This window comes from Photinus pyralis, unplaced genomic scaffold (assembly GCF_008802855.1).
Source record: "Photinus pyralis isolate 1611_PpyrPB1 unplaced genomic scaffold, Ppyr1.3 Ppyr1.4_LG6, whole genome shotgun sequence".
Classification (NCBI taxonomy): domain Eukaryota; kingdom Metazoa; phylum Arthropoda; class Insecta; order Coleoptera; family Lampyridae; genus Photinus; species Photinus pyralis.
Window position 1 is genome coordinate 10,586,813 of NW_022170663.1, and position 22,182 is coordinate 10,608,994.

The 22,182-nt window shown below is 37.6% G+C and overlaps 2 protein-coding genes across 2 annotated transcripts in view; one reads left to right on the forward strand and one right to left on the reverse strand.

Annotated features, from left to right (window-relative positions):
• LOC116173669 (micronuclear linker histone polyprotein-like) overlaps positions 1–12,273 on the reverse strand; it is a 79,016-nt gene extending 66,743 nt beyond the window's left edge. The window contains exon 1 of the mRNA XM_031491305.1: positions 12,011–12,273. Coding sequence (XP_031347165.1) covers positions 12,011–12,034 — 24 coding nt within the window. The 5' untranslated portion in view covers positions 12,035–12,273. The remainder of the gene's footprint in view (positions 1–12,010) is intronic.
• Positions 12,274–19,982: 7,709 nt separating this feature from the next.
• Positions 19,983–20,475, forward strand: LOC116173628 (TPPP family protein CG45057-like). The gene is made up of 2 exons (XM_031491247.1): positions 19,983–20,283; positions 20,337–20,475. The coding sequence occupies exons 1-2, from the start codon at positions 20,102–20,104 to the stop codon at positions 20,473–20,475; spliced, it is 321 nt and encodes a 106-aa protein (XP_031347107.1). The 5' UTR covers positions 19,983–20,101.
• Positions 20,476–22,182: the final 1,707 nt, after the last annotated feature.

The following is a 22,182-nucleotide window of genomic DNA, read 5'->3' on the forward strand; positions in this document are numbered from 1 at the left end:
CATTTAAAACTGCGCAACTTGAACTGCAGCAAGGGTGAACACACATGTTTCGATCGCAGCCTGGTTGCGTGCAGTAATTTTTTGTAGCACGCAGTTTTAAGAGATACATGGTCGGTTAAATTAAAAAAAAGATTTTAAGACTTCGTAAAATGATGTTCTAAAAATTCGGAAATTCCGATCAGTTCCGAAGATATTCGCAAAAACCGAAACTCACCATATTCGTTATTATTTTTTTCCGACGTGTTCAATTTCCTTAGGGCCTAGCTTATAAACTGTCAGAAATGGACGGTTCCCGTTAGCACTTTTTCGGAAATCCGAATATCAGAATTTTCGTATCACGCTAGATGTGCTGCCACTTTCTTATTTTTCATGGACGCCATATTGGATTTTACGAAATGAGAGAGAAACGATAAAAATTAAATTCATTTCAGGTCGATTAAGTAAGATCTAGTTACCCGTGGATGTTTTGTTGAAAAATGAATGTAAAATATTTGATTTGCAAATTTTCTTTGTAAATTTATGTAAATGTATAGTGTGTTATAATTCTTTTTTTTTGTCGTCTCTCTCATGGCCGTTTGCACCGACAAATATAAGCGGTGCTTAGCTTAAGCATAGCTTAAAATCCATGGCAACGATTATTGAGACAATGGTTGCCATGGATTTTAAGCGATGCTTAAGCTAAGCACCGCTTAAATTTGTCGGTGCAAACGGCCATCATTCCGTAAAAATCCAATATGGTGTCCATAAGAAATAAGGAAGTAGTAGCCTGTAGCTTCCACCTAGCGTGTTATGGAAATTCTGATGACAGATTCAGATTCTCCGAAAAAAAGTGCCGTTTGACATTTGACTCTTGACTTGACGCATTTTCAGTTTTTCACTGATATCTCAGTTATTTTCAAAGATTTTTCAAAAATTTCAAATGCACTTTTTTAGTCACGTAAAGGGGCAACTTTTCACCCATTTAACCTACACTATATCTCACCGTTATGGAGATCCCAATGGTGAGTCACGAATTTGAACCAGCCTGTACAATTTCAGATGATTTTTGTATTGCTCTTTTGCATTTTGTTGTCGTAGTGATCTTGTATCTGTGACACTGTGTGTTATGCCCCACAAAAGGGATACTAGCTTGCTGATGGTTTCATTTCCATTTTTTGCCTGTCTTGGTTTGCTGTACGGAACCAAGCTTTTTGCGTAATAAATTTCATTTTTATCGTAGGGTATTCAATTCCTTTCCCGTTTGTGTCCCGACACATAACAGACCGTAATATAGTACGACGCAGGACTCCTATTTGTACCATCCAGTTCCTACCAACTGCAATCAATATTTGAAAGTGGCGCGAAACGTCTTTCATTTTGACATAATTGCCAACTGTAGGTATACCATCGGCAGTGCCGGAGCGTGCACTCCTAAAACGACTATAAACCATTGGTAGGTATGTCGTGTACACCAACATTGCACTTATTGATTGAAGTGAAAGATAACATGTCAGATAGGAAATTACAAGAAAATCCTTCTTAGCCCCCTAATGGACCGATTTCGATTTTCTTTGTGAAGAGGATGATTCATTGTCTTTAAACATCTATCTCTACACCTTAATTTTGCGCATTTCCGCCATATCTCTGCTTAGGAAACAGGTATCAAAATGCTGTTTTCAATAGGTACTAGGTTTTATTGTTGACACAAAACTCTAAGCTTTATTTTATAAACAGCCCAATTTAAAAACAGACGGTAACAATAAACCAATATGACGCATTTTGTACTCCTTAGACTCATGAACTTTGTGAAAATCATTGGATTAAAGTGTAGAATATAAACGCACTAAACACACTAAAACAAATATTTAGAGTTTTTCAACCAAAATTCTGAGTAATGTTTGGTGCTTCATACAAAAGACAATACCTTGGATTCATGCCAATATATCTGCATAGATTTATTGGATAAACAACTTTTTGATTTAGTCGTAAAACAGTACCGTATTACTTTCACGTTTAAAATTAAAAGTCAATTATTCTGTAACATAAAATGAATTACGTGGGATATTTATTTACATTAATTAACAATAAATTTATAACAGTCTTATAATGACTTGATTTATAACAGTTAAAATATTAATTACCACTCACATACACACAATTTATAACAGCGCGAACTATTTACTACTTCGGTGTTGAAATTGAAACTTACTGAAACGCGATTCAAATTGCTTATATAGCAAACACCCATCTCTCTTGAAACATCTCGAACGCTTCCGAGTATTCTCGAAAGTTCTCGAACAAACACGTTATACTATGCAGAGACTTGTTATAACTAGACCGCGCGTAACGTAGATTTTACTATAAACGCCTGTTATCAAGATAGGATAGGCAACCAACTGTTCATCGCGGGGCAGACGTACGTTCTGCAACTTGCTTTAGCCATGTTTATTATAAATTTTAGTAGCAAAAAAGATAACATATATGTAGCTGTTAACTGTTTTAATCGAATTTATTGGTAACTGTTATTTATTTTTCTTAGACTGCTGATAACCATTTTGTTTACAACGCGGTGTGGTGTGGATTGAATGTAAAACCTGAACACATTTTCAGCAATTTGGCAAATTTTTAATGCATCGCTTGATACGTGCAACAATCCTCCACGATTTTTTCTAGTTAAAAGCTTTGAATGACTCTCTGATGCGAATATCGCATCTGCACATATGGAACATTTAACAGACTTAGCTATTTTTCTTGTAACAAAACCTGAAATATACTTAGTACCAGTAAGTACTTAGTTACGTCTATACCTAATAGGCAAATAGGTATTGCCGTTGTCTTGCTGGTAAAGGATGTCGAATAATAGTTCTACGTTATTTTAAGTGAATGGGAAAGTCGAAAACGCTCGGTATTGCATTATTGTTTAACACCTTCGTCGGTACCTTTCTAAAATCGGCTTCATTCATCCATTCATGCACTATGGTAGGAATAAATTTTTCTCTTCGAATGGCTCTGATCCATTGGCCCTTTAAACTTTTATCCGTTGAAAATCAGCATATTATTTAAAAATTTATCGGCAGAGTACATGTTGATAGGAACGAGTTAACCTAAGTTTATTGGTTTATTCTCAACAGAAATTTATCTGTTCACTAACTCGAGCTAATCACGAGAATGATTAATGAACGGAACATCTAAAATAACAGCTTATTTCATTATATTGCACATCATCTCTGCGATTTTTGCCCCGCGGTGCATTGTGTGTTGCATACTGTGTCGACAACACCTTAGATACGTTAAGCGCAGTCTAGTTATAGCAAGTCTCTGATACTATGCAATCAAACGTGAGTTGCTATCGGAATTTTTGTTTACATGGGAAATCGTACTTAACTTGAACTTCTAAAGGCGACTAAAGACGAATTACTATTACGGTAACTACGAATAATAGTGGAAGTTTTTAACCTACAAAGAACTAAAATTTGAAGAAAGTTTGTTTGCGAATGGTCTCGAACACGATCAACGGCTTAAAAATCTCCCAAAAATACATCAAAAACTATCTCTGAGGATCTCAAGCTCGAGAGAATCTCTGAAGAATTTAAAATTCCGAATTCCTCATAGTTATTGAAATAGTTCCTCAACAAATCAATACGAAATACGTCGTGAAATAAAGGGCGATCCAGCGTAACTTTAAAATCTGCCACAAATACCAAATATAAAGGGCAACAAACCTTTGTAGATAGATTGTATTGTTTCAACCTGAAATACCATTTTAAAACTGGACCTTTAAGAAGTGTATCAAAATAAAATCCACCTTTTGGGGCCTAGGTTTATTTGGAAAAACGGTTTCTTCTGGCCCACTGTACTTTGAAAAAACTACACGCGTCGCGAGTTGTCAGAGTTCATTCAGAAAACGTCTTGATTGATACGACCACGCTGATGGGTTGTAAAAGAAAATCGTTAAAATTCCTTCGTACTATCGGCCGCAATTTGTAATTTATATTGAAAACTGTACTCACGAGTAATGTACCTATTAAAATTTAAAATGCTGACGAAATTTATACGACCATACGTAAAATTTCTTAATTCAAACGGAAGCTTATAAACCTGTCAAGTACATTTACCTCTTACGTCTAAGTAATTCAGGCATTCCGGTTATTTTTAACTCCTGGGAGCATAGCAGTCCCAATAAGAAAAAAAATTGAATGCAAAAGCACCTAGAGACGCTACCTGTCTTAATATTTACCTATTCAAATCGTCAAAGCAGTAAATATTATAACTAATATTAAACCGAAAGTGTATTGGGGCTTTAATTTAATGGCAAATTTCCTGTTTACCACTCTGTTTCCGACGTTAATTTCGTCTTCTGTGGAATTTACCTAATTATAATTTTAAATCGTATAAATCTGTCGGTACGGCCGAGCTTCCTGCAATTAGTTTTTGTGCGTAAAAAGTGGGTGTAGGTATGTCGACTATTAAATTATTTCACCATTTTTGTCGCACACGCATCAATATTGCATAATGCATAAAATATTGCCAAAATCTCTATGCGTAATGAAAACTCTTCTTGGAGCACGATGTCTCTCAGGGCAGCCACATGGAGGCAGCCGTCACCTCATTATCAAATCCATCACCGACAACCCAAGACGGAAAAACATCCACCACTTGTATCAACCTGCTACCACCACTCACTCAAGAAAGACCTAGAGATAAGCACCGGCGGAAGACGATACAGTCGCAAGAATTCCTCGGACCTGCGTAGACGAGATGCCCGAAATCTCGAGATCATCTTGCAGAAGCACGTGAACATCCGAGCCGTGGGAAGTCCGGAAATGGAACCCGTATCATCGTAGACACCCTCGACAAGTTCTGGATTATACAAGGCTATACTTGGGGAAGAGTCGACACGATTCTACACCATTTTTTTCGTCGCCCAGATAACCTGCTCGGAGTTTCAGCCATCTACGATATCAACGAGATGCTATACTTCCCCGACGCGTTCGTGTTTTGTGATTTCCGTGCCGTTTCTTAATTATTAACCGATTTTGGTTTCGCAATGCTAATTTAAAACGTGGATCGAAGCGAGTAGGGCCATGTAGCGTAAATAGATTAGATACATTTCTTTTGACCCCAGAATTCCGGGTAACCATGGGGAGTGACTGGACTTGCGAATTTTGGAATTATAGTCCGGTCAATTAGGTATGTATAATTACCGTTGGTTAGTTGAAGTTGCAGCAAAAGTAGTTTGACATGTGTATGGTATCAAATGTAGCGCGCTTAACTAAGATGGATTTTAAGATTAGACCCACATTTTTATGACTCGAAGCCGAAAAATTAATTAAAGAAGGTTTTTAACTGTGAGAGTTCGATGCGATATCTGGAAAGTTTCCTTCTCGAAATGACCGAATAATGTAAAATGGTAAGTGGCCTACGAAGAAGGCACCTTTTTTCCCTGTTTTGAATCTTACGCACCGGCCCCGGGTATTTCGAACGGTCAATGACACGGGTTCGAACTCAAGCACGCGGTTTTTTTTCTATAATACAACGCGGCAAAAAGAATAAAGCGTATAGGAGTGTGAGAGAGAAAGAAGTAGTTACTTCTGTTGGCACTCACTAAGTGCCTCTTTCGAATTTTTTAAATCGTGTTTCTCATTTAGAAAGTGAAGAGAGCATTTCACTGTCCGAATTTCATTCGAAGAATGCGCCCTCTTTCTTCAATAGTGGTTCAGATTATTTATTTGCTTCGCCTGTTGGTTCCCAAGAGAAAACCATAGTGCTAAGATAATACTATTAAATCATTTTTGACAATTACGCGGTGTACGAGTTTGAACAAAAGGGCACTGTCTAGTGTCAACAACATTCTCGTACTTACATGTAATTAATTACGAAAAATGTTTATTGGCTGTACTATCAGGATTGAAGAAATAGCGTGCCAACTTTTCTATTTGCTTGCATTTGTGGGCGAATTTAAAGACGACGACTTAATTTGCAGGCGTCAAAATTGAACAGGAACAGACAAGACAGACCGCATGAAAAAGCCTTAAAGAATACGTAGGTCTTTCACCCTGACTTTTTTATGTAGTCGAAAAGCAAATGGCCCACTATTTTGGTCCTATTAATATTTCGTTATTTATATGCACCCGTTTAGGTGATTAGAGGTGTACCTAACAAGTAACGTAACTCTATTCGAGAGTTAAAATATTTGTAAATAGACAGATGGATAAATAAATTTGGTTAATTATCTTAGCTATTCGGTTATTTTGTTAGTCTATTATTAAGTTAGTTCAAATAAATGTTGTGTAATTAATTAAATGTTTTCATTCCCTTCGGAATCTCGTCTGTTTTCATTCAATAAATAAACCACTTCTATATATATATCGCCAACGAAAGGTAGGTAGGTGCATGTTGGGCCACTTGAAATCTTTCTTACGCATCTCTTTCAAATTTTTACGTTTTTGTGCTTTGCACCTGGCAAGCGATCCGAATGATCAAGTTATCGTTTTTATAAATTCTATACAACAAGAATACTACTCATATGTATGCCAACACAATGACATAATATTCTATACGGAAAAATTTTGCCCTATATTGACTTGTAGAAGGTTCGATTACAGAAGATTTGCTCCCCTGAATATTTTCTCCCAGGTTAATTCGCTACTCGCCACGAAACTGACACCCCTGGTGAACCGTTCTTTCTATAGGGGAGTCGGCTTTCAGAAAATTTTACTCGGCTGATTAAGTAAGCATAATTAATGGGAGCTAATTAGGTCTGTTGCAGCAAACGGCGTCTGATTAGGTTGTACTTAGTGTCGTTGGAAGCGAGCTAATTTATCAAGAGTCAAGAGTTTTTAAAATAGCAGGGAGCGCAATTAATTAAAAAGTTTTAATTTTGAATATATCATACGGGTTCGCCGTGCTTTTTGGGAAGGCCAGCGGTTCGCTTTCCGTACTTACGAAAGAGGCTTTCGTATTTTCTGCCGTTCTACCGTACCGTTAACTTCAACCGTTAATAATTTTTGCTTCCGTCCAAGTTTTGGGAAATTATTGTTTCCGTGTGCCGTAATTTTGTTTTTAAAAATTTTCGGCAGTGACTGCCCGTCGATCCCCGGAGTATTCCGTTTCTCCATCTGATTGACTTCCAAAACTCCGCGACCGTCCCGCCGATCTTGACCAAGCGAAAGGGTTGATAATCTTCTGGTGGCGCCCGAGACTGCCGCACCGTTCTGTCCGTTACCGTAGCTTTCACCGTGTGAGTTAAAAATTAATGCTATTTGCATGATATTGCATATAATTTGATTTGCCGACTAAATTTGACCTTGGATTCAACGGTTTAATTTTACCGTTTAACTTTAAAGCGAGTTTGCGCTACCGAAAGTTCGTCGTAAAGTTGGCAAACGAATTATACAGGGTGGAAATTTGGTCCGGAACAAAGTTCTTTCGAATAAAGTGTTCCAGACAATATTTCCATCATGTATGTCGCATCAACGATATGGAATCATTTTATTATCTGTCCACTGCTACAATAAAAAATTGTGTGGTAAATGGGCCCAATACTGGCGCTCTTTTCAAATAGGCTAAAGATCCGAAAATGTAGTCCAGGTCTCCAAAAGCTCTAAAATGTTTTCTGTTGTATAGATAGGGTGGTTACTTAGAACAAACTGACGATATGAACCCAATTCCCTTAAATGATCTGACTCCCCAACGTCAAACTGTTATGTAACGCACTGATTGGATGCTCACCATAAATCGTCACATCATAATTAGACTACAGAAAATGGGTCACTTTCTCATCAACCTTCGTGCGGTTTGCTCCATATTTCAAAAAATCTTTTGTCGCTCATTGGCCCTGATTTACTTGCTGCGTCCAGGTCCCAGAACCCAGGTATAGTAATTAGCTTGTTAGATTCTTCCGCTGCATTAAAAATAGTGCGTACAGGAAGAGAATAAGTAGTTTTCCTTGGCGCTGATATTGTGATAACTTGCCAATAAACATTTCATTATAATGTGACAGTAACATAAAATCGTGCCAATTCAAAAAAATCTACACGATTGTTTCTTGTCGATTACGAGATATTGATACACTTTGTTTGGTTGCTTCCAAGCATGAGACTGGCTTCATTTTTTGAATCACTTATTGGAAATCGAGGGGTATGACCATCGTGGGTACTCTGGTCCTCCGGCACAGAGACCTCACTACAGTCAGTGGTGTAGGTGCCACGATACCGTGCTGGCGTTAATATAATTACCTTGGAATCAATAAACCATATTAGCATTAGCTAACAAGCAAGAACTACGTTCATGGGGGACAACCGACATTAAATTAAGTTTTCAAAATTGCTTCTGTTATAAAATGTAATTCTGTATTATACACGATGATAAATGAAGCTAAAATAGCTATAATAGTGTTTTTATATTATACGTCTTTGAACGGCAAATCGGCTTATGTGAAAATGTGAATGAAGGGAAACTTTGATTATGAATGAAAAAAATTTTAGCGCGTATCTAAACAAAGTGAGAAGTAGCTAGTGATTGCTCCTTGCCAGTGGGCGACCTGTCTGTCTGTGTCTACACACATTTCTGTTCCAATTTGCAATATGTGTGGGTGTTAACTTTAGAAATGTGATATGTCATCAAGCCAACAAATGTTTGAACGCAATCCTTCCTTATGAATAAATTTCAATGAGGAGAAAGTTGAAACGTACTGACCAAGGGATGATGTTGCGTGTACCAAATGAAGCTTCGATATTCATTTTGTATAAGAGGAATGTTGAAAGAGTATCGTCATTTTTGATTAACGTGTTTATTGATTAAAAATACAAATAAAGTAAAGTGATTTTAAAATCTTCATTTGGCGATCGGTACGGCACATGTCCTAGAAATTGGAATACTTACGAGAGAAATATGAATGAAAGAGTATACTTACTTATTTTTAACAGACACGCTCATTATTAATGGTTGAATGACGACATCTTGTATTCTTCTTCCATTGTTGTTCGACGAATGCGCATATGCAGGCTTAATTCTAACTTCGACGGCAGATGCGTCACACATAACAAGGACAGGTGAATTAGCTGTATACAGAGCGTGCTAAGGACAATTTCTTTAAAGGAATTTCAAAGGAACGAATTCTTGTTTGGAAACATAAAGGGACGAATTTCAGATATTCAAAACGGAGGCATCGATACTGCACGGTTCACTGCGATCTCTACTCAAAACTTACGCATTCTAAACGCGCCGTTAAACCAAATTGCGCTCACTATTCGTATGCAACGCTAGACATGCAATTTTACACATACACAATACCACACAAATGAAATTTAAAAAGTAAAAAATTTAAATACGCTAGCGGGCTCCCATTAGAGTACCCCCTCCTTGTTTTTAAAAGCGAAAAACCGAATGAGATTTGAAAAACAGACTATATATCAAATAAACTGTATACACGCTTCACTTCACTTTATTCCACTTTACTGCTCTGTACTTGTTATTTGATAATGTTATCTTTTCTTCTATTTCTTTCTCTTTTTCAATTTCCCATCTTGTTCAATTCGTTTTTTTGAAATCATCTTTTCCTCATAAGTATCTTCAACGCTTCCGCTGGCTGAAGCTGATTCTTTCTATTTCAAACGCTGCTCTTAACTTCTCTAGAACTTTGTCTGCTCCACAGCCCACAAGGCTTTTAAGCGCCTCCATTGCTAGTAATTTAAAATTTTGTTCTAACTTCTGCTCGGCTAATTCTAACTTCTCTTGAATATCAGCCTTTTTCTTGTCCTTCGCAGCTTAAGTCTTCTCTGTTCTGTAATTCCTGTTCTAAATTTTGATTCTTCAAATATTGTTTTTTCTAAAATCTCTCTTCTTGTTTCTCTCTCTCTCTCTGCATCACGTTCTCTAATTTTATATGAATTTGATTAATTGTATTTGCTCCTGGGTTCAATTTATTTGCTGAGAGACTAGTGTAGCTTCTGGTTCCTAGCTCGGTCCTCTCCTTTCTTCACAGTTTCGATTTGGTCCGTAGCTTCCTCTTCCTCTTTTATAATTTTTGTAACTTTCCCTGATGTCATTACATGAAATTGTACGCATATGCAATACAACGCAAATGAAATTTAAAGCGCCTAGCGGGCTCCCGACCCAGCTTTTTGGTCCTTCTTCCACAAAGAAGCATTAGTGTCAATAAATTTTTATTTCGTTATTCGCTGCAAGTTCTTCATAATGCGTCACTACTATCGAAGTAAAATGTGTTTTTAAACGCTAAAATCTTATAATCGGTAGGGTCGAATTTAATGAAATTTGAGATACCTACTTGCCAACTGACAACAACTTGCTTTTCATTTGGGTTAATCACCAGGAAAATACACACATTGCAACGCAGCTATTATAGCACGAACGGTAAGAAGAAGAAAATAACGAAGGTGAGAATCTGGCAACATTTCAGATTTGTAAATTAATCAATATTCTGCTCCCGATAAAGACACAAATACCATGTGGTTTTAATGTATGGTGAATGACTTTGATGACGATGAAGATCTCGAAGAGGATGATGGTAATAAACGTCTATAACCTGAGTAGTCAATAAAAACAAAAATTTTGTCTGCGCCGGCGTTTTCGGTCTTCAAAAACTCCCTTGTTTTAGCCGACGTGTGAGAACCCGCATTGTCCTAGTGGAGAACAATCTTCAAGCCGGAGCAAGCCAATACAGGAAACGAATCCCATCTCCTGATTTTCATGGTACTTCAATGTACACGGAGGAGGGCATCTAGGAGTGCCGAAAACCATGGTTAAGGTGTGAATTGCAAACAAGATGTGAACGAATGGTGCTGTGCAGTTTGTGCCACAGACCGATTCATAAGACAGAGGATTGCTTTTTATTCAAGAATAGAAGATGCACGAGCGGGTCGTCGTACAAGTACCGCCATCAAGTTGGCGATATGAGACAAGAGTTCCCTGGGACTGTATGACCGCTGCAACCGTGTTGCGAAACGCAATCGTTTTAAGAGAGGGGCAGTGTAACGAATATTCCAGAAATCCTGATAGACGTCGAGGTAATAAATAGTTCGCGCTGATATAAATTGTGTATATGTGAGTGATTCCTAAATAATATTTTACTGTTATAAATCAATCCGTTTTAAGACTGTTATAAATTTATTGTTCATTAATCATAAATACTTACAGCACAATAAAAAATCGAGTTTGGTTTTTGAATTCACTCTACTTTTTATGTCCAGGGAGGTATAACAAGTGGAGTATTGTATTTTAAGGTTTTTACGTCGGTATGGGTTGTGCTTAAGGGGGTGGTGGGGATAGTTTTAAAATAAGTCATTTGGATTCCCCCTGGTTTTTAAAGTAACGGTATTTTTTATTTTTTTGATATCTGTTTTTAAGTAAAAAAAATAGCCATTGCTAGTTTTCAAAGGCCCACGTTGTATAATATCCGTGTTTTTAATTTGTTTTGGTGGGCAAAGTGTGAAGGGTTATGTTGCTTCATTGGTAACTCAGAACTCACTTACTAACTGCATCTTCCTTCTTCACCTGAAAGTTAACTGTTTGAAAAGAGGAAAGGTAGTTGTTTTTTTTCGACTATGCGATTCAGAAAAGTAAAGAAAACTTGGCACTATACAATTCTATTAAAATGTTTATAATTCCCATAGGAAAAAGATTTATGCTCGTTTCTATTTTAAAACTTTTTTAATTATTTGTGTTGCCATTACCAATCATTGTTTCCTGGTTAAATTCAAATTGAGTCAACCCAAAATAATGCCACAAAAAATGTTGTGTGAAACTATTTTTGAAATGCCAACAATCGGTTTTCCGTAGTCATTGAGCTCGCGCTGGCACAACACAGTTTTAAAAAGTGAAATGAGATGCTTTCTATAGGACTATTTATACCAAATTCTATATGCTGATTCTATTACTGTATCCACCAGCGTCTATGCGTCCGATTTAAATATTAAAATCGAATTTATTAGGCACCCCAGAAGAATTTTTTTGTGAAGATCGGAAACGGAGGAGGGAAAAATTAAAAAAAAAGTAAACAAAAGATACTTACATAATTTTTCTTATAACCACTCATCGTAAAATTTTCGAAAAACTTGTGTCACTACATCCACAACGAAAAACTCGAGACACTGCAGCCGCAAAGAAACGGAATGAATAAATCGAATGCAACGCGTGTTTTAAATATTAATTTAGATTAAATCATCAATTTAAAATGTATTAGTTAACCCAGCGTTAGTTTATGTTAATAAATTTCGTACTAAAAAACAAGACACCGGGCCCGTTTAATTCATTTCATCGATAATCACGGTACATCACTTGTACGACGTCATCTTAGACGCTAAGCGTCTTTAGCATCCTTAGCGCAGACCGTCGAAATTTGACGAGAAGACGCGAGGCACTATTTATAGGAAATTTCGCCGGCTATTCTCGTCCCATTTTTTTTTATAAATGTGGGTACCGTAAAATAGGACGCGATATATCGATGACGATTTCCAGCTTGTCTTACAAACGATAATTAGAAAGGTTACCCCTGTGTCACGTTTGATCATTGCGCTGAGTTTGCTGGGTTGGAAAGAACATATTAGCATTCCTAACTTGCTCAACCCCTTTTGTCTTTGAAGTTGCGTTATGTACAAATTGACTATTAAAATGATGAGACAGTAGCGATATTTCCAATACTTTACTTTGTCAGTTTGCTAGTGATAAACGATAGCGACAAAAATATAATAAACGAAGCCCAAAATAGAAGAATTTGAGGTCCTGCGGTAATGCTTCTACATTTCTCTTCAAAACTAACACGTTTTCGTCAAACTTTCAAATTGGAGAATGGCCTAGCAAGTAAAGTCCTGTAATAATGCAAATAGAACATGTTTTTATTACAAATGCCCTAAATTTTGGTATATTTATGTTAATGGCAGAAACGCTTGCCCTGCACTCGGAAATACTGCCAAGGAAAAGAGTAGGTGGAGAAAAACCTTCATACTGTATGAACAAATGCCAGATAAAGTTAATTGACCAAATAATTTGGAGCAGCAAGATGTAGGTATATTAGCATATAAACAACACACAGGTAAGCAGCCGGTAATTTTAACAAAAAAAGTTGTATTACGAATTCACGAAAGGTGAGCACTGCGCCACTAGTTTGCGAACCAATTTCCGACTATTTCATATTGTTACCATCTCTTTCTCGCTCATAGGCGATGAGGATGAAGAACTCGTTTGAAATTGGTTCACAAACTAGTGACCCAGCGCTCACCTTTCGTTAATTCAACTGTAGTCTATATAGGCTGATTCAAATTCGAGGGCCACCATGGGGATCTCGGAAACTGTAAGAGATAGGTAGGTGGTTTAAATTTGGCAAAGCTGCGTATTTTGAAACTTAGCAAAATGCCGTTTTAAAAATGATAAAATTCCGGCTACTTTTAGAAATATCTTTAAAAATGCTTCAAAAAGTAAAAATGACTTCCAAAACAAAAAAAAACAAAGTTGATGTTGGTTATCCGGAGACGAAATGTCAGACTTCAAATTTAAAACTATAGCATCCTGTAGAGGGAAAAAATATAATAACGTGGCATTTATTTTGAAATATCTTTTTAAGTAACTTCGGTAAAAAATAAAAACGATTTAGCAAAATTTTCAGGATATCTCCGAAAGTAGTCGGAATTTTTTCAGTTTTAAAACGTCATTTTGTTAAGCATCAAAATGTGCAACTTTGCCAAATTTAAACACCTACCTATCTCTGACAGTTTCCAAAATCCCCATGGTGGCCCTTGAATTTGGATCAGCCTGTATATTGCATTACAACACACCGAGTCATTTATTAGTCCAGTAACTCAAAATAGATATGAAAATTGTGATCAAATAACACAAACTCTGACAGAACTGCCCCTTGATCAACGTATGCCTACTCTATTGTCTGCGTGCTGCTTTTTTGAAGTGGCTTAAGTGAAATAGTTTTGTGTTGAATGCTCCTTTGGAGTGTTTATTGCTAGCGTCAACTATTAATAACAGTTTGTACCAATTAATATTTTTAGCATTGGACATGCTTATGTTTTGTATGGGTGTGAATTAAGCAGGTTTGCTGAGTAGAAAAGAAGACAAGTGGTGTCGCGTCTAGTGTTGATTGTACCGTACTCGACTGCAATCGCTAGATATTACACGCAGGTTAGCTACGCCGCTTATTATTCAGAAAGTTTACGATTGCGACACGAGCGCGCTAAGCCAGAGTTTCCATCTTCACTCTCTGTTATTGCATTTGTGCATCCAGATCCCTTTTTGCCAGTTCATTTTCCATCTTCCTACTCTTTTCCTCCTTTCGGCATCAGCCCATCCGCATCAATTTCTTTCAAAATAATTTCCTCTTTGTTCTTCCCACATTCCTTTTACGAATTCATCTTCGTTGTCTTTCGCCCATTCTCTTTCTCTATCGCCGCTTTCGTCGTATCTTACTGGTTACCGCTCTGTGCCCTGTCGCTAACCTTATCTTTCTATTTCAGTTTCTTCCTATACAATTTGGTGTCCTTCCGTTTAACTTGAACAGGTACTTTGTTGTTCTAAAATAATTGTTGAACCTCTCTCTCCAACCCCTTTTTTTTAAATTCTATTATCTGTGCCCCTTTGTTTCTTTGCATTTGGTACCCTAAATATTTAATTCTTCTATTCTTTCCTTCTTCCATTTCTAATCCCCATTTTCCTTCCACTTCTCTTCCCAAATCTCATCATCTTCAACTTTTCTACATTTAGCTCTTTCCATTCCCATTACGTTTCCATTCGTTCCATAATTTCCTTCATTTGTACTACCTTTGTTGCTATGATCACTGCGTCGTCCGCGTATGCCAGAGACCTTAATATCTTTCTTTTTCCCACTACTATCCCTCCACTTTTGCCCTGTTTTAATACTTTTTCAATGCCTCTTCAGTAGAGATTAAATAATAAGGTTGGACTAAGTGGGCATCTCTGTCTTAATCCTTCAGATCGTCTGTTCTTACTCTCAATCTTGTCCTTTTCTTGACCCTATCAGTGACCAAAATCCAAGCCTCTTTACATATCACGTCTTTGATCTTTCTCTGTCGCTTTCCCTTTGTAATGTTCCTAGGGGTCTATCAAGCCGACACTGAAAGCGTTGACTTACCCCATACTTACCGTTGGCAACTCTGGCAAGAAACTACAAGCAGAGCCACCTACCTTTCAAGTCGAAACAATGGACGTTTCGCGGTACTTTTGAATTTGGATGGCAGTCGGTTCGATATGGGTATCACGAATGGACTCCTGCGTTGTGTATCGGTTCTTTTATGTGTTGGGACGTGAGACATCATCGGGAAGGGAATTAAATAAAAGACATAACTTTTGTGCGCAAGAAATGACAAGAAGAAAAAAATATATTACGCGCACACAAGACCATGCCAGGGAAACCTTCTACGGGACTAAAACCCTGACATGGGCCACACAAATACATGAAATAAATCACCTACAGCAATAAAATGCAAGAGAAAATACACATAAATAAAACATTTCAAATTGTATGATAAAAATCAGATAATCAAATCAAATGCAATTAAACAAGTTCATAAAAACAAAATACACAAGACATCATAAATGCAGTGGAAAACATGATAAATCAATTCAGTACAAAAACACATCAAAATACCTGTACGATCGATAGAGATAACACAATTCGTCAAATAAACAAACTGCATGTACATAGGAAACATGTAAATGGTGTGGCTCTACTCCATCCTTCCGTTAACATAATTTAATTTAACACGAAAAGTACATGTGAGGATGCCATTGGTCAATAGCAAGTCTTCATGTGAAAATCGATTATCGCTCAAGCAGAACATATTTTAAATAGAGGAAATGTAAATGAGAGGGCCCCCCCTCGTATTGCTAAGATGTTAAGAACTACAATCCGCACGAGACGAGTAAGCAACAGATACAGCGAAACATCTAACTGCATTAGGTACCTACTCCACTGAGACAGAAATACCCACTCGCACACACAAACATCGAAACATCAAATAAAAGAGCCCCCCTTCGTATAGCTAACGCACAAGAACTGTAGCGCCCCACGAAACAGAAAGTAACAGATACTGCGAACAATCAAACTGTATTAGGTACTTCCCTCATGGAATAGTTATGGGTCAATCGAACAGAGCAACATCACACCGATAATCAACTCCTCATGAATAACAGAAACTAATTACGTAATTAAACAAAAAAATGGCATAATCATCTGTAAAGTATTACAAACAGGATTCATCTAACGGTACACGAAACAAATGCATGGAGTACGTCATGATTCAGATATCGTAGTTTATGCAAAATCAGCAAAATGTAAATAATATCAAATTGAGGCAAGAATTCAATGATTAAATAGCTAGTACAAGAAAGAATAAAATGGTTACTACCTGTAAATACACCTTCAAAACACCATCACCCAAAATAATCAAGAATAATAAAAAAAACCCAGGAAAGCGTGTGCCTTCCGTCGGCCTCGTCGCCATCTTCTCCCCATTCTCCCCTAGCTTCGTTACCAAAATCCCCTAGTATTCGGCATCTGCGCAAAACGGTCGTTGGTTATATACAGAGCCTATTATATTTTTGTTTCGGATGTAAACGTGTGTTGCCTAACCATCAGGGTGGATTATCACAAAATGTAGCGCCATTTTCCAAATTTGGTTTTGTGTAGGATGTGCAGTGCCAACTTTCTTATTTATGGAAGCAATTAAATGAAATTTCATACATATACACTTTAAATAAAAGCAAAACTAACATTAGGTTTCAAATTTGGTTTTGCACATGCTATAGCCATACCCAGGAGCTCGTTTTCTATTTGTTTAGTTTATTGTATCATGGATTCAACCAGTAGCGGTCCCAGGATTTGGTAAAGGGAGGGGCCCAAACCCGAACTTTGTCCCAACACGGAAAAAAATAAAAGAAATCTCGCATAATGGAAATGAGATCCACACTAAATTGATGAAAAAAATTGACAATGGCCCCCCCCCCCCTGGGACCGCCACTGGATTCAACCGCTTTGTTTGGTGCGGTATATGCAGAGACATGGAGAGAGGAGATCGCTGATCGACGAGTGCGCATCCAAGAAAGGGTGCGACCTCATGGGCGCTGCCATTTTTACACCCGTTGTGTCATGTTGTGTTTATAGTGGTGTTATTTTAGATTGTGTTCGTGTTTAGGAGAGCTTTTTTCGAGGTTTAAGTGTTTATTTTGTAACGTCAACGTCACTGGCATTTTCTTTTGTTCATTTGGATTGAGATATTATTTTCTTCCTACGGAGCTGCTGCCGAATAGAGTGTAGTGTATGAAGATTGCGTTAGATGTCTCTGGGTTGCGTCAGTAAACCTTTATAGTCCTGTTCAAATTTCGCGCTTCAATGGGTGTCAAAATGGCAGCCCCCTTGTTTTGTCACTTCGCGCAGTTTCATGCGCTATCTCCTCTCTCCATGTCTCTGGGTATATGTCACTGTTGGCTGATCAAATTTTTACATCGCAGTTAGCGGCAGTGTTGCCTCGATCTTTGCAATGTACGTTGTGCTGTTGCCGCAGTCCTTAAATACGCTGCATTTCATTGCATTGTTTAAATTAAAGTCACTAAATATAGAAAGTACCGCAATCCATTGGGCTCGTGTGTTAGAGAGAGAACGCATGATTTTTGCCCAAAAATGGCGGAAGTTACCAGATTCTAGTAACTTTAATGTTAGGGATTGTTCCACCTGTTTGGAGATATCTGTATATATTTTTATAAAACATGACAGTACTATGAAGTTAGGTTATAAAAAATGACAGCTATTCAGATTTTATTTGTCAATTTTTTTAGGTTGGCAGCAAATTTGCCCAAAAATGGCGGATGATTGCGGTACTTTCTATATCTAGTGACTTTAGTTTAAATAATGTAGATACATATATCAATTGTTTAAACAATGAAAATATAATTTGGGTTCAAATTAGTCTTTAATTCAAAGTTTTTGATGCAATTAAGAAAATTTCAATCGGGAAAAGTGCGGGTGCTAGCTCGATTTCAAGGCACCCTCACTTAAAAAATCGGCTTTTCGGCGGAACTCAGCGGTCACAAATTCTAATTTTGTGGGTACAAATTAGTCTTTAATTAGTCCTAAATTATATAGGTATATTTCAGAGACATGGAGAGACTCTGGTATATTTTTACTTGATTTGATCAAAGTGGGGGTGCCAACTTTATCGAGCTGAAATGAAGCAATCTTTGCGCACCTACATATAACCACAGAATATAACTGTTCGTAATTTCAGTAGAGAATTTGAAATTTCACACATGTTCGTCTTGAATTCGACAATTCACAGAAAATGAGTAAAATTCCAGTAACTGAAAAACTCTATAAAACCACTTTAAAGATAATTTTCACAATTAATAAGTCGAATCTGCTAAACAAATCGGCCGAAAATTCGAATACATATCTAATGATATCTAAAATAAGAAATGTTTGTTTACACTGCCGTGTAAGGTGGGTTGCATACCTCTCAGGCACATCAATGCATTCTTTTTTCTACGACCTTCATGAAAATGCGGTGCATCCCATCCCGGCGACGTACACCCCGGCAACGTTTTCCCGGCGACAACCTATCTCGGCGACTATTGCTTTCCCGGCATCGGTTATCCCGGCAATGCACACTTTCCTAACGCCGTCCGTCCAACCTCATTTCTAGTTTGTTTTTTGGACATAAATAATGATATGATTTAGAAGCGGATGTCAAATTTGGTACCGAAAGAGTTCAAATTGGCGGCACGACCGAAGCCGGGATTGCCCATCGGGTCATCGTCGAGTTTAGAACGCCGGGATAACCGAAGCCGGGAAGTAAATGGTCGCCGGGATGACTGTGGCCGATGAAAATGAGACCATATAACGTATAATCAATGAATGAAAAGATTCTTTATTCAATGATATAACCCATTACCTACACCCGTGCGTAATGGAAAAAATTAGAATAGATCATGTACGTTTGGAAGTGATAATTATCTACAAATGTCAGAACTGTCGTCAGACGTCGTTTTGGGGTTTGCCTTATTGTCGTTTCGAAATTCACGGAAGTCGTAGAAAAAATATGGTACGTAATTCGGTTGGAATTTGCGTATTAAGGCGCGTTTACACGTACCCATCAGCTAGCGCCAGTCTCTCTGAGCTGCCATTCTTATCTGGCAATGAGCAAAACCCAGGTCGTTTACACGTAGTGAGCAACACTGGTGCGGGTATATGGCAGCTACTGGCAAGAAAAATAGACGCGGTCTCTATTCGCCCCAACGCTTAACTGACACGAAAAAGTATTCACACGATGCCAGTAATATGCCAGTTCTAGCAGGCCAGTAAGACTGGAGCCAGCTACTGGATACGTCTAAACGCGCCTAAACCAAAAAATGTTAAAAGAAAATGATTCCGTTTTTACAAAATCTTTACAAGCAAGTGAAATGTGAATCATACTCAAATGTAGTTGTGGCCTATTAGTAGTTACACTCCAAATTGACTGCACGAAAACCGGACATCTACGACAATAGTAATAGTAATTCTTGGAACCAATTTCTGCAGACGCTGCCCGGGGTGTTGTTCGGAAAGTGATCGAAAGGCTGGCTATTAATCCCTTTTTCAACGAAATGTATTGTGAATCGACTAGTAGGTACCTATGTAGTTTCAGGTGCCTTTGCATCTCGAACGTAGATTAAAAATCTCATCTTGCAAAGAGATCACTTTGGAACTACACTCCGCATCATTAATAAACCCCTAAAGAGCATCTCAAAAAGCGGCAGAGCACCTGATCGGTGTGGCCCTACGGGGTAATTCGATTTGGCCCATTTTCAATTTGCTTGTTACATGTGGCATATAGCCCGATAGGTCAACTGTGCAAAGTTTGAACCAAATCGGTCCAAGCGTTTGACAGTTATCGTTTTCACGGACGGACGGACAGACGAACACCATCGACTCTCCTATAGGTAAAGCTTGCATCGCTTTTGCTCTGCTGCTTAATAAATAAAAGTTACAGTGGAGGCCGAAGTACGGCTATCCATCGTGTGAAAAACGTCCACATGCATTCGTTTTAGATTAATTAATCTCAGTAACCTAATTGACGTCTGTCAATTTTCAAGCGTTTCTCATACAAAAATGGCCCAAGGGGGTATCAGTCTGGAGGAAATTTTTAGTTTATTTGCAAAGTTTGGCGACACGAAGAGCGATGGAAAGGTGATCACTCTAACTAACGCCGACAAATGGTTGAAGCAAGCCCAAGTTGTCGATGGCAAGAAAATGACGACCACCGATACTGGAATAGCCTTTAATAAATTAAAGTACCTAAATGTAGGTAGGTTATGTACTTTTACTTAAATATGTGGTGTTACAGATCGAAAACGATCACATTTAAACAATTTATGGAGTTTATTGAGGATCTAGCGAAATCTAAAAACATGAATGTCGAGGAAATTAAGACCAAACTTCTAGCGTGCAGTATACCTGGTGGCCATGGAGTTACGGTACGTTAACTTCATAGCATTTCTGTTTGTTTGTTGCTAGACACCGTTTCGTTACATTTTATCTTTTTCGTACTTCCGAGACTAAAGTGACAACTTCACTCCATTATGACAAGTACTGAAGTGTCACTTTTTGTCCCGCCGGGATTAAATTTGGGCGAAAATCCCGGAAGGATGAAATTATTAACAAGGCAATTTCAGTAGGTTGTTTCACATTTTGTATGCGGCACTACTTCTTAAACTCATTGTACTGCTGCTCATATAGTTTTTTGGATTTCGGTGGTATCAATTCATACCTAGTTTGGCTGCTTTTTATCAATATCAAATACACCTTTGTCACCCACCACCAAAATTATGACACTAGCAATGACAGTTTCCAAATTATTTTTGTTACCATAGCATAGGGATTGTCGTACCAACGCAACGTTCCTATGGTAACTGGTTAATCAGCGATTTTTTGAAAGAACGCGTTCTCTAACTCCATACATATTAAGTGTTTCAGTTTCGGAAGTACGAAAAATATCGTATATACCTTGCGACTGAAGTAGTGGTCTTAATCCCTCAGGTAAATTATGGCCCTCCCTTCGGTCGGGCCATAAACTTTACCTTCGGGATTAAAAGTACTACTTCAGTCCCGCGGTATATAATGTACTATTTTGCGCGATCGGTCATTTCTGACTATTTACCATATGTGTTTCCATGACAGTACGTAGCATTTACCAATTGCTATGATTACGACGACGCCAAAATTACTTACCGATCTAAAAACAGAACAGCAAAAATACTTACCGACGCCTTTTTAAAAACAATCAGTTCAAAATCAACAGTCTAACATTTAATCTTTAATTATTGTTAGGTACATTAAACGTACAATTTGTGCTGTTGTTTCCTATAGCAAGACGCTCATAAAGTCATAAAGGAAGTGCAAAGCTAGCAAACTACATCAGACACGTGCACAATTTCATGAAATTATTAATTTCAATTTTGACATTTAAACTGGTTACCTAGTGATGTACACCATACCACTTCGATCATTTCGATTTATTCTGCTCGTTCATTTCTTAGTGCATATTTATATTGGTTGCATAATTTTAATTTCGATCGCGCAAAAAATGTTATAAGCACGTCGAACGTTAAGGGTTACCGTTCTCAGACAATAATTGGAGTCGTCGCTTCGCTCCTCCTCCAAACAATTGTCTTCGAACGGTAAAAATCCCTTACCGTTCTCCATACTTAATATACTATTGTGCACCCTTCTTTTAAATCCCCACTTTAGCACTGCCAAAACAATGGACTGTCTTAAAAATCATGTCGTTTTAATAAGATGAAAAGCGCCTCGTATATAGGCAGTAGAGTTGCTTTTGAACCACTTAAGCAAACCCTACATGGGAAAAAAAAATTGGGGGTATCGAAAAATAAACTTGTAACCTTTCTCTTTACTGTAGGTCATGCAGACCCGAAATAAAAATTAAAACCCTAGCAAAAATGTAGGCCAAGACAATAGCATTTTTCTTAAAAACTGTGTAATTTTAATGTAATGAAAAGCTACTCGCTTAAGCGCGGTTGCAGATTTCCTTTTCACCCCTATAAATGATAAAATAATTGGTGTATAATAACTCCATTCTGTAGACCGCGTAGACCAGAATTTGAAACAAATTTATTGCAACCCTAGTACTAAATGAAGGCCGGAAAGATTGCCTTTTTTCTTTAAAAACCACG